Source organism: Wyeomyia smithii, chromosome 1, assembly GCF_029784165.1.
Source record: "Wyeomyia smithii strain HCP4-BCI-WySm-NY-G18 chromosome 1, ASM2978416v1, whole genome shotgun sequence".
Taxonomy (NCBI): Eukaryota; Metazoa; Arthropoda; class Insecta; order Diptera; family Culicidae; genus Wyeomyia; species Wyeomyia smithii.
In genome coordinates, this window is record NC_073694.1 from 80,614,514 (window position 1) to 80,631,733 (window position 17,220).

The 17,220-nt window shown below is 37.0% G+C and overlaps 1 protein-coding gene across 5 annotated transcripts in view; it reads left to right on the forward strand.

Moving 5' to 3' along the window:
• Positions 1-17,220, forward strand: part of LOC129719196 (TOX high mobility group box family member 3-like) — a 295,603-nt gene that overhangs the window by 6,476 nt on the left and 271,907 nt on the right. For 2 of the 5 annotated variants that reach the window (XM_055670704.1, XM_055670709.1), the window contains exon 2: positions 1,590-2,389. In XM_055670704.1, the coding sequence (XP_055526679.1) occupies positions 2,321-2,389 (69 nt within the window). In that variant the 5' untranslated portion in view covers positions 1,590-2,320. Of the gene's footprint in view, positions 1-1,589; positions 2,390-17,220 lie in introns of those variants that run through there. The other 3 variants (XM_055670705.1, XM_055670706.1, XM_055670710.1) reach the window with 3 other exon arrangements.

Below are 17,220 nucleotides of genomic sequence, written 5' to 3' on the forward strand. Positions count from 1 at the left end.
TTTCTTACTGGTACGTTACTCGTTATAAACATACTTCTCTAAACAGAGAAAAGAAGAGAAAAAATCAGTAATACGAACATTTTGCATTTGTAAACATGATTTTTCGAACAATTTTTTTCAACATTATTCTTTATCATTGGCGCAGTAAGGGTTTTGACTTACGATGAACTTTAATTTATAAAGTTCAAGTTCAAACGCATTTTTTTTTATTTATTCAAAGACGTTTTAACTACTAGGTAGTTATTCGAGTCGTATCCTTTTTTGTCGATTATTTTGTATAACTGAATCAGCCCTACTAACCAACGGTTTCCTACGCAGTGAAGTCTTTTTCAAACTTACACGGTTTTCAATGATGAATAAATAAAAACATTGGTTTCATTTTACGAAGATTTTTCAAATAATACGTTTTTACGAAGATTTTCCTAAAACAGCATTTTTAATACGTTTTCTTAAATAACGCGTTTCTACGACGATTTTTCAATTAAACATGTTTTTTTGCACGGTATGTAACCCTCGTGTGAAAAAATGCTCTGGTGAAAATTAATTTTATACCACTGAAAAAAGTGCTAAAATGTTCTTAAACTTTGAGTGAAATCGATGGAAATAGACGTGCACTGTAATAAAATCGACACGTTACTGCGAAGTGGATTCACTTACATCTAATGCTAATAGATGAAACATTTCATATACACGTGGAATACATTTACGTTTTAGTTCACTGCACAAAATCAAGTGTTTTACACTTCAATTTGTTATGTCATGCATACCGAAATCAATTTCAATGCTAAAACACGTCAAATGCCAAAACACGTCAAAATATCGTGGATTCTAATAAAAATCGATATGAGTCGACATAATAGAATGATTAGGTTCGTTTATTGACATGCATATGTTAAGAGCATTAGGGATTAGCGTGTGATTTATTTTCAGTGTATAGCTCGATACACAGACACACAACACTTATGTGTCACACAAACATGTTTACACTGGTCGAAAAAAACGAAAAAAAGTTGCTCTAAAAAAGTTATAGCATTTTAATTACTCCTGTGAACTTTGTGCTTCTAGTAAATGCAGACCTGCGTCAAAAGGTCGCAGAGCAACTGCTCGCCGGGTTCGTTGCTTGCGAGAAAACTTATTTAAGTCTCTGAAAAAATGTTGGTGGCTAGACTCACCAAAATTCACAGGATTGGTTAAAAAGTTAATATTTTTTTTTGTTTAAGCTTCAGGGTCACACCTACGTCGACCATTGTTGTCTATGTAAATTTAATCGCTTGCTTTCAGTGCAATTGCCCTCTATTTTGAAAAGCGCGTAATCTTTTTCTCAATTTATCAAGATTTATCCCAAACTAAATTCTGGCATTTGTTATTCATCGATGTGTTAATACCGTAATGATCACTCATTAATTTTTTATGAACGAAAACTTGATAGATTAATAGTTATGCGTCAATTTTACAGATGTAACTAATATGTACATCAAAATATGATTATCTTTCACCAACAATATAATAAATAAATGAATGTATGGTTTTCACCTCTTTTTATCAACAATAAATAGAGATATTTTCACATATTTTTTTTTCAATTTCAGGTTTTATTTCGCTTCGGGTTTTTGATAAAATCAAGCACTTTGCTCTATATTTGGAGTTCAACAATTACAATTAATGAGCAAGAAAAACAGTGTCAGTGCGTTCTTTTTCAGTTCACATAGCAGAAAGTAGTTCACGAAAACTGCTGAAAATAAAAGCAATCAAAATTAACCTAGAATAGTGAAGTAACGTACACAACACAACCGGCACAGTAAGTGAGAGAACCAAAGAGATGTGTAGTGAGACGTGAGTTAACAAAAACGAAGCAAAAGAAATCTCTCTTCTTCCTGGTTTGTGTAATCAAAGAGGTAACACGAAAGTAGCAGCAGGTACAGCAACAAGCTTATCTGCCGACTATTGTGCTGCTGTGTGGTGACTTCAACGCCATTGTTGAAAGTTAATCGTGCATAAAAAGAAAATAAGTAATTATCCTTTTAAATAAGAAAATTGTGGAAAGAGAGGAGAAGCACACCTTGAGGGGAAACAAAAAAATGTTCAACCAAGTTGAAAATTGGGAAGAGCTGAAGAAAATAATCGATGTGCTACAATTATAAGTGAGATAATTCCGTTGTTTTTCTTTCTTCTCTCTTCCTTCCTCGATGCTTGCATTTGGACTCACCACTATTACCACCCCCAAATGGTTGGTTGATTCTCTAACTATCTTCGGCTAATATTCGTTCCCGTCATCGGAATATATCGTACGGTTTTTTTTTTTACTGTGTGTGCCGTTAACATGGAGACTAGCTATAACAGTGGCAACGGAGAATTCGACGTTAATATGTTCGATCAATATATATACAAGGTAAGTGAAGTTGTTTAATGTCTATAATAAATCATTCGTAAGATTCAATGCAGACTATATGCAGTCATTTTATATCAAGTGACCAGGCATATGCAACGACCTTTACGATTGGTTTCAAAATGGATAAAATCTCTTGTTTTGGATCAAAACTGACAATTCAAAAGTATATCAGACATTATTAGATTTGGTGGGGCTGTTATTTTTGCGTTTTAAAATTAAAATGATTATTTTCTAGAAGCACTCCCATGCAGTGTTTGGCAGGCGATTTTACGTGGGTACATGTAGTAATCAATTCCCGTTGAGACTGGACCATTGTTTATATGAATTTGTTAAAAAACTGCATTTGAATAATCGAATTGATGAAGTTCTGCCTGTCTGTCTGTCTGATCCATATAGACTTGAAAATTACTGAACTGATCGGCGTGAAAATTTGTATGTTGGGGTTTTGAGGCCGGAGAAGGTTCTTTGATCTTGATAGTTTGGGACCCCTCCCTATTTTAGAAGAAAGGTCCCCCATACAAATGGAGCACGGTTTTGTGCATAACTCAAGAATCAATTAGGCAAATGTAACCAAATTTGGTTGGTGAATGTTTTAAAGTTCAAGGCATCGTCAGTAAATGAGCCGTTGAGAGCATAAGTGGTACATGTGCCATTTTTACACTTTTTGGGCTTTTTGCATAAATTGATGCAGAACGCAATAATGTACTAGAATATCCAAGTAAAACCGAAATCTGATAACCTAAACCAAAGTTACAGCCTAAACAATTTTTGGTAATTAACATAATCACCATTTCGTTGAGAGCAAAAGTGATACATGCCCAGTCTGTGCATATTAGATGAATTGTGAGTCGAGAATCTTAGCATATAAAACAGTCATGTCTTCAGCAAAGTTGGTGAAGTGATCAAGTGATTAAGTACTTTCAGATGAAGATCTGTCTGCTTTGGAATTTTCTCACTACGTAGCGTTAGTGTACCCTTGACTATTTTATCTATTTCAGTATCATCTCGTATGCTGTGGACAATTTTGAAGATATATATATATATATATATATATATATATATATATATATATATATATATATATATATATATATATATATATATATATATATATATATATATATATATATATATATATATATATATATATATATATATATAATAATGCTAATAGTTTTCACTTTCGACGAGGAAATTATGATGCTATCAATTTAGCACTGAGAGATATCGGCTGGACCTCTTTCAACCGATTTAGGGCTGTGGATGAAGCCGTGTCATATTTTACCGATACAATCCAGGATCTTATACTTCAGCATGTTCCTAAAGTTCGTCCTCGTCCGAAACCTATTTGGAGAAACAGGCAACTTACTAGACTTAACCGCACTCGTAAATCAGCCTTGCGTGCCTATCAAAGGAATAGAAACCCTGTTAATCGCATCCGCTTTAATTGTGCTAGCCGGTCTTACAAAGCCCTGAACAGAAGTCTGTATGCAGCATTTGTACGTAAAGCCGAATACAACCTACGTCTGAACCCGAAAAGCTTCTGGAAGTTTGTAAATACGTAACGCAAGGAGGAAGGCTTACCTTCCACTATGTTTTTGCTCAACAGTGAAGCATCTACGAATCGTAACAAATGCGACCTATTTGCTGAGCACTTTTCAAACGTCTTCAATAGCGAATGCGCTTCACCTGACGTCATTTCCGCAGCTTTGTCTATGGTTCCCGGTGATGTACTCAGTGTTGATACGTTTTTAATTACCCCTGACGAAGTTGCTAACGCCACCTGCAGTCTGAAACAGTCACTCTCCCCTGGACTAGATGGTATTCCTGCTATTCTTTTGAAAAAAATTCTTTGCAAAATTCTTTGCAAAATCATCAATATCCCCGTAGATGGAAGGAATCGCTTATGTTCCTGGTATTTAAGAAAGGCGATAAACGAAATATTGAACATTACCGCGGAATCTCTTGCTTGTGCGCTTGCTCGAAAGTTTTTGAATCAATTGTTCATCATCATCTTATGTTCAGCGTGAAAAATTATATATTTCTACCGCGCCGCATGGGTTTTATCCTGGCAGATCTGTATCCACAAACTTACTGGAGTTTACTTCATTCTGTCTTCGTGGCATGGAACAGAGTCTTCAAATCGATGCCATCTACACGGATTTGAAAGCTGCCTTTGATCGTGTTGATCATGGGTTACTTTGTGCCAAATGTTATAAGCTCGGAGTCGCCGCTGGGATGGTTGAATGGCTAAACTCTTATCTACGCCATCGTAAGATTGCTGTTAAGTTGGGTACATCGCAATCTACTTGGTTTAGTAACAGTTCCGGTGTGCCTCAAGGCAGCATACTGAGGCCGCTGCTCTTCTCACTGTTCATCAATGATGTCACTCGGATTTTACCACCTGGTACACGACTGCTCTACGCGGATGATACTGAGATTTTTCACCTTATTGAAACACTTGAGGATTGCAGCAGGCTTTAAGAGCTTATCGATTTCTTTAATGACTGGTGTAATCGCAACTTCATGTTGATAAGCGTCCCAAAGTGTACCGTGATCAGCTTCCAGCGTAAAAAACAGCCCTTGTTATTTGATTATTCCATCGCAAATGATGTTCAGACAGCACTACTCGACAATTATAAATAAAGCCAATCGTCAACTTGAAATAGGAAATAGGCGGATATCTCGTGTTTTTGACAATCTGGAAAGTTGCGGTTTTCAGCAAACTTGTTCAGAAGGTCAAAGGCTACTGTATGGTAGCCAATTCAGTGTTAAATATCACCGCTATGTGGCGCTAGTGGGCACACAATGTGTCGCATTTTGAACTTAACTAATCTCACGATTTCGACCTGCCAGAAAGTTGCGGTATTCAGCCAACTTGTTCAGGAGGCTAAAGGCTTCTACATGGTAGACAATTTAATACTGAATTACCCCGCTATGTGGCGCTAGGGTGCATGCAGGTTTTCGTATTTAGACTTCAATTTATCGCGTGATTATTACTACCCACAAAGTTGCGGTGTTCGGCTTGTGCCACCAGTTCTGGTCAAGTACAGGGCGGACTCGATTATATACAGTCTCCGAAAAATTTTCACTATATAAAATCGAATCCTATATATTATCTAATCAGAAAAAAAAATTTTTTTTTGTTTATTTTGCCTAAATATTTTGTTGTTTTTGAATAAATAAGTAGAATTTTTTTTGACTAACCCCCTTAAAGTCGCAAAAACCTTTTTTACAAAAATATATGCATGTATAGATTTCGTAGTTATTCTTTATGTTGTTGCAGTCAGCCATGGCAAGAACACTACACCGTGCTGCACGGGTGCCACTTTTGCATAGAAACACTACACGGCGTGTATTGCAACTTGCATTGCGTGATGTGTAAGAACGACCGCACAAAGTGTAAAAGCAAATTCACCGGAGCGATATTTCTGTTTTAAATCAGTTTTACTTTACTTGGAACATTATGGCTCAAAAATCAACGTTTTGGGTCAAAAAATGTTGCGTTACGTCATATTGGACTGAAGGGAACGTCCATTTATTACGTACCGTAAATAAAAACTATTTTCGAACCTCTCTTCCCTCTAGGTAACGCTCTTTGTATAGATCTTCACAATTTTTTGTATTGATTGCGACGTTTTGTCAGATCCCTACCTCCCCCTAGGCGTTACGTATTTTTGGACAATCCCTATACGACATTGCTGCTTTACTTAAGTTATATTTAAAATTGAAAAAAAAAATTTTTTTTTATGATTCGATTATATACAATTTTATATATAATCGAATCATATATAATCGAGTCAATATATAATCGAGTCTGTATATAATCGAGTCCGACCTGTATGTCTAAATACAGTTTAACGCCGCATGTGGGTTTCAAACTATTCCATCGATTCTATTTTCAGTACAATTCAGTGTAATACGAAATGCCCTCTGTGGTGTTCAAATCCTTCAACATTGGATTAGAGGCATGTCTACTGCTGCTGTTTGTAGCCGTGGTAATCAATTTAGTCGCGATATCGTCAATTTTCCCCATTGTAAAACGGGTTGTGAATGTTGGTGATCAAACTGTCAACATACCAACACAGTCGCATGCTACATGTTGTAACCTCCTCAAATGAAAGCATTTCTTTAAAATAAACACACACAAGCTTACGTATTGTGTGAAGTGATCAAACTGTCAACACTCAAATTGGTTAAACTTCGTCATGTGTAAACAATCAGTGCTTATAGAATCGCGTAAATGAATATTGCAACTATCTAAACAGATTTTAAGATAGAGTAAGGTGAAAATACTAAAAACTTTATGCACACTAGCAACAATTGAAGAAAAGATACGAACTAAACTGTTAGCCAACCAGAAACTCTTGATCTTTCGAGTAACTTTGCTGAACATCGCAACTCACTAAATGATGGGATTATTGAGATAAACTGAATTCGAAACGCTTAAAACTGAACACTAGCGCTGCGTTGCGGTTGAATTCCGCACTATACTGTCCGCCAATTACAAGCCCTTGACCTCCTGAGTAACTTTGCTTAAAATCGCAACTCTCTAAATGGCGGGATTATTGAGCTAAATAACGTTCAAAATACTCGAAACTACATGCACACTAGGCTGAATTCCGCACTATACTGTCTGCCAATTACAAGACCTTGACCTTCTGAGCAACTTTGCTGAAGACCACAACTAACTAGGTTTCCAATCGAAAGATTGAGTTACATAAATCTGCCCATTTAAGTGATGCTAAACTTTTCGGGGTGTTGCAATGTTCAAAATGGGTGTTGCAATACTCAGTGAAGCGATTCCAAACTTATGACGGGTAGTGTATATTGAAATATGCGTTCTACGTAAGCCGAAGAATGTGGAAATTTCTCACAAATGATCTGTAACGGAAACATGAATTTACCATCCCGCCTTGCGGTATCCAACAATTCAGACCAAGTTTAGTCATTTGTTTGAATAAACATACATAAAAATCATGTCCCTTAAGCTGGAAGTACAAAGTCAGCAGAACAAAGAGTAAATAGCATGAAAATTTAGTGCTCATTTGATGCTCATTTAATGCCATATCGCCGAATTTAATGCTTCATCATTTCTTTGAAAAATACTCTTGTTTGCTAGCTTAAGAAAATAGCTAGCAGACAATATACGAAAATAGCATTTTTAGTCAAAAACAGTTCTATAACGGTCAGAAACATTTAATGCTTATTTAATGCTCTTGAAAAAACCTGATTTTCATGATAATTTTATTGACTTTGTATAAATTTTTCAAAAATATGATAATACATGAATAGCTTTAGTTTTTTCAAACATTTTCCTCTGAAAACAATCAGAATCCTTTTGATACGATTGGGTACCAATTAAATGCTTCCATATGCGAACAGTTTCAATAACTTAGGTGCATTTTTCATTAAATATATTTTTTTCAAAAATATATAATATATAATATGATAATACATGAATAGCTTCAAATTTTTCAAATATTTTCCTCTGAAAACAATCAAAATCCTTTTGATACGATTAGATACTAATTGATTGCTTCCATATGCGAGCAGTTTACAAACAAATTTTTAGACCAGCAATGCTTTATACTGTACCGATCTGGTCAAGTTACCGTTCAACAAGGAAGAAAACGCTTAAAAGGATTCAGAATAAAATTCTGTAAATGATTTGGAAGCGTCCTCCTTGGTTTGGTACACTCGAATAACAAAGACTTACTAGTGTTGAAACATTAGAAGCAATGTCAAAAATAATTATTAACAAATTTCGACAAGAATCGTTGCAATCCTCAATTGCTATGATGAGCTCACTTCATAGTCAATAAGTATGAAATTAAATTAGTTGTAAGTTTATGTCCTTTATTTGACAAGTAGGTTTAAATTCCTACGAATGATAAGTGCTTATTGAGTGCTTATTTTATTTTAATTTTAATTTAATTTGATTTTTTAAGTTTTTGAAACTGCTCGCATATGGAAGCATTTAATTGGTATCTAATTGTATCAAAAGGATTCTGATTGTTTTCAGAGGAAAATGTTTGAAAAAATTAAAGCTATTCATGTATTATCATATTTTTGAAAAATTTATACAAAATCAATAAAATTATCATGAAAATCAGGTTTTTTTTATGAGGGGTATTTGTTAGTAGCTTAAGTATTTATGATAAATATTAGTAAATAATGTCCAATCACAAATGGTGACTTCTCAACACTGTTAGTAATTTGTAATTTTAATTGTTAGGATTTGTTTGCTTTCGCAATTAGGACTTATCATTCGTAGGGATTTAAACCTACTTGTCAAGAAAGGAAAGTAAACTTACAACTAACTTAAATGCTAACTTATTGGCTACAAAGAGAGCTTATCGTAGCAATTGAGAATTGCAACGATTTTTGTCGAAAATTGTTAATAATATTATTTGACACTAGCTGACCCGGCAAACTTCGTTTCGCCTATTTTAGTGTTTAATTTAATAATTTTAAACATTTCAAATTCATTGATTCCTTGCGATTTGTTTATATCATTTGAAATGATTGGTTTTATCGGAATGACAACATCCTCGACTTTTGGCTTTAGTACATCACCTCTATTCCGAGAATATATTGAATGCAATTCAGTTATTTTCGTTTTTTTTTAGAAACTGAAAGTGGTCATCTTCGAATTCACAATGGTGTACAGGGTCAATGCTTGGCTCCTATACATCATTTCGATTACGGAAATATCCATATGTAGTAGTATTCGGTTATTTTCGGCTGTTTCCCAGAAGTTGCCATTTAACAATTCAAACTGGTGTCTGAGGTCAATTTTTAGCTACTTGCATCTGGATCCGGTGATACACATATTGGGTGGTATTTGGTCACCGCAGGCTATTTTTCAGAAACCGTAAGTCGCCATCTTGGATTTCAAAATGGCATTAGGGGACAGTTTTTGGCCTCTGAGCGTCATCCTGGTTGAAGAAACACTCATATAGGTGAAATTTGGTCATTTTCGGCTGATTTTCAGACACCGGAAGTCGCCATCTTACAATTCAAAATGTTGTCTGAGGTCGATTTGTGGCTTTAGTGCATCATAACAATTCCGGAAATACTCATATTGGGTGATATTTGGTCATTTGCCTCTGGTTTTCAGAAACCGGAAGTCGCCATCTTGGATTTTAAAATGGCATTAGGAGACAATTTCTGACCTCTGAGCGTCATTCTGGTTGAAAAAACACTCATATTGGGTGAAATTTGGTCATTTTCGGCTGTTTTCCAGACACCGGAAGTCGCTATCTTACAATTGAGCCGTTGCGAACCAGAGTGGTCTATGTGCCATCAAGCAAATTGTTCAGGAGAAGCAATTTTCGAAACATCTCTGAATAAAATTCTGTTCAACGGATTCTTTCAAACTAAATGTTCTAATATAAAAGTTATGAAGTGGTTAATCATTGGGATACATAAAATTAACAGTTTCTTTGCGAAATCGGTGATTTCTTCTTACCAATGTACATAGACCACTCTGACTTCATATAGGGTAGTTTGGGGTAACCTGTTTTTTTCTATCCCATAAACGTAATGTGCTATAGCAATATTGATCTGTTTTCTATGTTTCTGCACGAAAAAACCTTGATATTGAGGTCAAAAGAACAAAAAAAGTAACGAAACTAAAAATTATGATTTTCGGACATAAAAAAATCGTTTGGGGTGAAAATGGACAGCTATTGGGGTAATATGGACAGGGTTTGGGGTGATGTGGAAAGGGTAAAAAATGTGAGTTTTATAGTATCAATCGTTGCTTAATACACAGTAGAAGGTGGTATCAGGCATACGGAATGATAACTGCAATTCTTAGGCATTGCACAGTGGTTCCACAGTAGGCCAAAAAAATTTCCATTCTCCAATTATTCATACTAGAAACTGAGTATGCGATCGTTTGTCGCACACGCGCGTTTGTGTGTGTGTGAGTATGTGTGCGTGTGTGTGTGTTTGTGTGCGTGTGTGTTTGTGTGCGTGTGTGTTTGTGTGTCAGTGTATGTGTGATGTAAGTTTCATGAGAATCAGATGATATACCAATTTGTGGCAGCACTTTGAATGTTGCTGTGTCAGGAAATTTCAATGATTTTTATGTTCGAAAATCACAATTTTGAGCTTAACTTCGATTACCTAATTCCCTCATTTTTGATCTGATTTTGGATCAACGAGTTTCGTTTTGAGGGGAAATTTATGTTATTTTTCAGAACTCTTGTGTACCGTACAGTCTCGTGAAACAGTTCGGAATGATCGGATAATCAATATGAAATATGAAATTAACCGTATTTTTCGAATTTTTGGGTCCCGGTTAGCATATTGTCGTTCCAAATCCGTTAATCCCAAATTCGCGAAACGGAAAAATATATAACGAATGTACGTTGACGTACGATTTCTTATTTTTCCTTGAAAGGCCTATCAAATTCCTTAAATTTTCCATTAAATCTTTTAATCGGTCAAACGGCTGAAAAATGATTGCCGATTTTTGGCAACTTTAATTCAAAATGGATCACACTAAGGACAAAACAAAAAATACGGGTATAAAGTTTTTCGATAAAGAACAAGTATACCAATGTTGAACATGATCTGAACAAAAAAATTAATCTGATAACAAGAAAGGTTTAACGGCATTTTAGGGAAACAACATTTTCGGACATCAGAAATGAGTTCAGCACCCAAAAATTGGCATTATACGTCATTTTCAAGCATTTTAGAAAAAAAATTAGGTTTTTCCAACTTTTGTTCAAAAACCCGCCACTCTGCGGGGCATTGAAAACACTTTTTGTACAGATAAATCATCCCAGATTGCCTGCAACACTTTTTACAGTTCATTGTTTGTACACCGCCGTCTATCCGTTCGTTTTCATATGCCCGCGGCATCAGTCCGACAAAAGAATTTACTTCAAACTCGCCTGACCAAATCACCCCAAAAAACTGTCCATTTTACCCCAAACAGGACACCTTTCTAAAAACTCAATTCCTTCCACTATTTTCGATCAAACTTATCGCAATCTTTCATTAAAATGTACTCTTTTACTAGACAAACACGGCTGCAAAGCTCATTAGACTGAAAACATCGAAGAAGTTCTCAAAAAAACCTTAAATATACGAGCGTAAAACATACAGCAAAATCAACTTTTGATGTTTCCTTTGTTTACATTGGCACTGCGGTGCACCTGTCACAGCAAACCATGAAATTTTTATATTAGTTAGGGTTTAGTAGCTCAAGGAAAGGATGAAGTAGTACATGGAACCCAAAAATGTAATACTTTCCAAGATAAAGCACCTGTCCATTTCACCCCAGGGGTCCAAATCACCCCAAACTACCCTATATATTCACTGGAATCCTCGAATCGTTTCGGAACAGAGTGGTCTATGTACACACATTCGGTAAGTGACAAAGAAAATGACGTTAAATCGTATAAAATGGCTAGTGTCACATGTTATATGATACATATAGCATGTCACATGTAAGATGTCACGTGTTACATTACATGTAACACAAGATATTACATATTATATAATATTTTACATGTTACAGTTTTCGTGTTACACTACGTGTAACATGTTACATATCACGTGTGACATGTACAAAACAAGTGGCATGTTCCTTATCACATGTAATAAGCTACATGTTACGTGTTACATGATAGTATTACATCGATTTATGTACATAGACCACTCTGTTCCGAAACAAAACGGCCATTCTGTTTCGGACGAATTTTCAACACGGAATAAATCAGCTTTAAAATTTGATTTTCCGAAATTTTCTTAATCTCCCAACTTCAGCTTCTTGAGAAGATGTGGTTTATGAGCATGAGCATGAGCATGATTGACCGCCCGCGGTTGCTACTCCGTTATTGCCAGATTAGCTGTAATTACACAGAGAACCAATAGATGATGCTTGGGATTAACATTCATCCTCAATGTGTAAAAACTGGTGACCTTAATCTTTATATTAGGCAATACCAGCGCCGGCCGCATCCGAATGCAGGTCAAAGAAGGAGTGTGTATAGGAATATGTTGACGTGATACTCGCTTCATTGGAAGCCGAGAACACCTCTGCACTTCCACGAGAAATCACTGGGATGTTGGAGAAAAGGGTAAGGTTTGCAGCAGATTTCGTTTTGGTAAACGATGCGCTGAGTTCTAATACCGGGTTCATAATACCAAATATCGCGCGTACGAGTTCATTATATCTTTTACGGAAATCATAACGCGATCCGAACTCATTCCGGTTGATGATGTAACACCGCAAAAATAATGCGCACGCAAGGATACCGGACCTATAACCTAATCAAGACAGACTCAAATATTCGAAAATCTGTTTATGAAGTCATTTTGCAACTACCGAAACGTATCTCTCATTGATTTATCTCAGCTGACTACACAATGTTACGAAGCAACCAGATATGCATTAACTGAAAACGAGAAAAAAGTAAATATATAGGCCCTCAACACATACTGCAAGCGGTCAGCAAGAGAACTTTAAAAACGGCCTATTTGCTTGGCCATCGCCGTTTGAAACGAACGAAAGAAGAAAGAAAAAGAAGGATGTGTGCGTTGACAGACGAGTCGCGTATAATCCTGATATTAATCGCAAATAATTGCGATATTTGGTGGCGATTAATTACGATGTTTTGTCGCGATTAATTATTTACGATATTTATCGAACGAACGGAACCTACTCCGAATCACTGCGTGCTGAAATAGAACCTACGGGTGGACAGTCTGCGAATAAATGGTTTGGTACACCTTGGCAGTCACAGCACACCGAAAATCCATAGTTGAGCAAAGCTCACCTGGGCCGAAAACACGTTTACCCCGGAAAGTTCTGCGCGACCGCTCTATTCCCTCTTACCGACGCATACGCGGAGACACGGTATTTCGCGTTGATTACCACTTACTTCTTGAATAATGAAGCGAAGATACCTACTGAGTACGAAAAACTGGCAAAGTTTCATGCATTCATAGCTAGAAATTTTAAAAAATGCAAATATGCATATCGAACAAGACCGAGCACAAATTAGATTCAACAAAATGCCAAAACAATCGCAATCAAAATTTATTTGTAATGCTGACCGACAAGATTTCTACTTAATTAAATTAAAAATTGTCTATGTGTTTCAGTATTTACTCAAAAGCTAGAAAAATCATAAAACAAGGGCATAAAACTGCTCAAAATGAAAGCAGAGAAAAAAACAAAAAAAAAACAATGCTTCTCTTTTGCCATGCAAATCAAACAAAACACACAGGCAAAACGTCACTAACACTAATATTTATCCTTTAATTCCCGCGTCCTCTCTGAACCATCATGCTAGTGCGTTTCTTGAGAAGATGTGGTTTATGCAAAAAACTCATTTTCGAAAAAAAATGGTCTTTAGACCACTCTGTTCCGCAACGGCCCAATTCAAAATGTTGTCTGAGGTCGATTTTTGGCTTCAGTGCATTATAACAATTCCAGAAATACCAAAATTGGGTGGTATTTGGTCATTTGCCGCTGTTTATCAGAAACCGGAAGTCGCCATCTTGGATTTCAAAATGGCATTAGGGGACAGTTTTTGGCCTCTGAGCGTCATTATGGTTGGAGAAACACTCATATTGGGTGAAATTTGGTCATTTTCGGCTGATTTTCAGACACCGGAAGTCGCCATCTTACAATTCAAAATGTTGTCTGAGGTCGATTTGTGGCTTTAGTGCATCATAACAATTCCGGAAATACTCATATTGGGTGGTATTTGGTCATTTGCCGCTGGTTTTCAGAAACCGGAAGTCGCCATCTTGGATTTTAAAATGGCATTAGGAGACAATTTCTGGCCTCTGAGCGTCATTCTGGTTGAAGAAACACTCATATTGGGTGAAATTTGGTCATTTTCGGCTGTTTTCCAGGCACCGGAAGTCGCCATCTTACAATTCGAAATGTTGTCTGAGGTCGATTAGTGGCTTCAGTGCATCATAACAATTCCGGAAATACTCATATTGGGTGATATTTGGTCATTTGCCGCTGGTTTTCAGAAAGCGGAAGTCGCCATCTTGGATTTTAAAATGGCATTAGGAGACAATTTCTGTCCTCTGAGCGTCATTCTGGTTGAAAAAACACTCATATTGGGTGAAATTTGGTCATTTTTGGCTGTTTTCCAGACACCGGAAGTCGCCATCTTACAATTGAGCCGTTGCGAACCAGAGTGGTCTATGTGCCATCGAGCAAGTTGTTCAGGAGAAGCAATTTTCGAAAAATCTCTGAATAAAATTTTGTTCAACGGATTCTTTCAAACAAAATGTTCTAATATAAAAGTTATGAAGTGGTTTAACATTGGGATACATAAAATTAACAGTTTCTTTGCGAAATCGGTGATTTCATCTCACCAATGTACATAGACCACTCTGACTTCATATATATATTCACTGGAATCCTCGAATCGTTTCGGAACAGAGTGGTCTATGTACACACACCCGGTAAATGACAAAGAAAATGACGTTAAATCGTATAAATGGCTAGTGTCACATGTTATATGATACATATAGCATGTCACATGTAAGATGTCACGTGTTACATTACATATTACATAATATTTTACATGTTACAGTTTTCGTGTTACACTACGTGTAACATGTTACATATCACAAGTGGCATGTTCCTTATCACATGTAATAAGCTACATGTTACGTGTTACATGATAGTATTACATCGATTCATGTACATAGACCACTCTGTTCCGAAACAAAACGGCCATTCTGTTTCGGACGAATTTTCAACACGGAATAAATCAGCTTTAAAATTTGATTTTCCGAAATTTTCTTAATCTCCCAACTTCAGCTTCTTGAGTAGATGCGGTTTATGCAAAAAACTCATTCTCGAAAAAATGGTCTTTAGACCACTCTGTTCCGCAACGGCTCAATTCAAAATGTTGTCTGAGGTCGATTTTTGGCTTCAGTGCATTATTTTTTTTTTTTTTTTCTTCACATAACATTTATTTGACACGGCACAAATACAATTTAATGTTTAACGGCGCCAATATATCTGATGACTTAAAAACTAAAGCAAATTTTTTATCCTCGCTGCCGACTACGAGCTGAAATTAAGTCTAACTTAAAACTAGCATGGGATTTCCAATCAGTGTTTTGTTGTTCAATGGTCGTCTGATAATCGTCGAATGGCATGTATGGATTCGTTCTGCTGAGCCACGATGTCGTGAGTTGGGACAGAGGCTCGTAGTCCTTGGGTCCTGGTTCTATTGTGCGGGGTCTGGTTGCTGGTTTTGTGCTTAAGGTTCAAACGTGTTCTTGTCGTTTTGTTGGGTGTAGACGGAGGGGAACGGGACTAGACTGGGGCGTGGATGGATTTCAGGAAAACGTATATAAGGGACATGTAGGATAGGTCACGGCTCGCCAAGACATCACGAACAGGAACAGCCGGCTGTCTACCCTCGGCCTGCAGGGAAGCTATTAATTTAGACCTGGCGTCACGGTGTACAGGGCATGACCAAACCACATGCTCTATGTCGTGATAACCTTCACCACAGGCACAGATACCACTTTCCCCGAGCCCAACACGACGGAGGAGCGCGTCAAATCTATAGTGATTGGACATAAGCCGGGACATCACGCAAATGAAATCCCGACCTACATCCAACCCCTTGAACCACGGGTTCGTCGATACTTTGGGGATTATGGAATGTAACCACCTTCCCAATTCCCCTCTGGTCCAAGCATTTTGCCAACTGATGATCGTATTCTGACGTACAAGTGCGAAAAATTCATTAAAGGCAATTGGTCTTTCATAAATATCACCGTTTGTTGCGCCCACCTTAGCCAAAGAGTCCGCTTTCTCATTACCCGGTATCGAGCAGTGAGAAGGGACCCACGCTAAGGTAATCTGAGTAGATTTTTCGGATAAAGCACTCAGATGTTCCCGTATTTTCCCCAGGAAATACGGAGAGTGCTTAACATCTTTCATCGATCGGAGAGCCTCAATGGAACTGAGACTGTCCGTAAAGATGAAATAATGGTCCGTGGGCATTTTTTCGATAATCCCTAGGGTGTACTGAATTGCAGCTAATTCTGCGACGTAAACAGAAGCAGGATTATCGAGCTTATGGGAGACGGTTAAATTGTTATTGAAGATACCGAAGCCAGTGGACCCATCAAGAAGTGATCCGTCAGTGTAGTACATATTGTCGCAGTTGATGTTTCGATATTTATTGGAAAAAATTTTAGGGATCTGCTGCACGCGTAAATGATCCGGGATTCCACGAGTTTCTTCTATCATGGATGTATCGAAAAACACAGTAGAATCAGAAGTATTTGATAAGTCGACACGATTTGGAATATTCGAAGAAGGGTTAATATTTTGGGACATGTGATTGAAATACAATGTCATAAAACGGGTTTGAGAATGAAGTTCGATTAACCTTTCAAAATTTTCAATCACGGGACGGTTCAAGACCTCACATTTGATTAGAATACGAGAAGACAGGCTCCAGAAGCGGTTTTTCAATGGTAGTACTCCAGCTAAAACCTCCAAACTCATCGTATGGGTCGACTGCATGCAACCTAAGGCGATACGCAAACAACGATATTGTATTCGCTCCAGTTTGATCAAATGTGTGTTTGCTGCGGAGCGGAAGCAGAAACACCCGTATTCAATAACAGACAATATCGTTGTTTGGTAAAGCCTTATAAGGTCTCCTGGATGGGCTCCCCACCATTGTCCGGTTATTGTACGAAGAAAATTCACTCTTTGTTGACATTTTTTCATCAGATACCTCACGTGACAACCCCAGGTGCCTTTAGAGTCGAACCAGACACCAAGATATTTGTGTACCAAAACC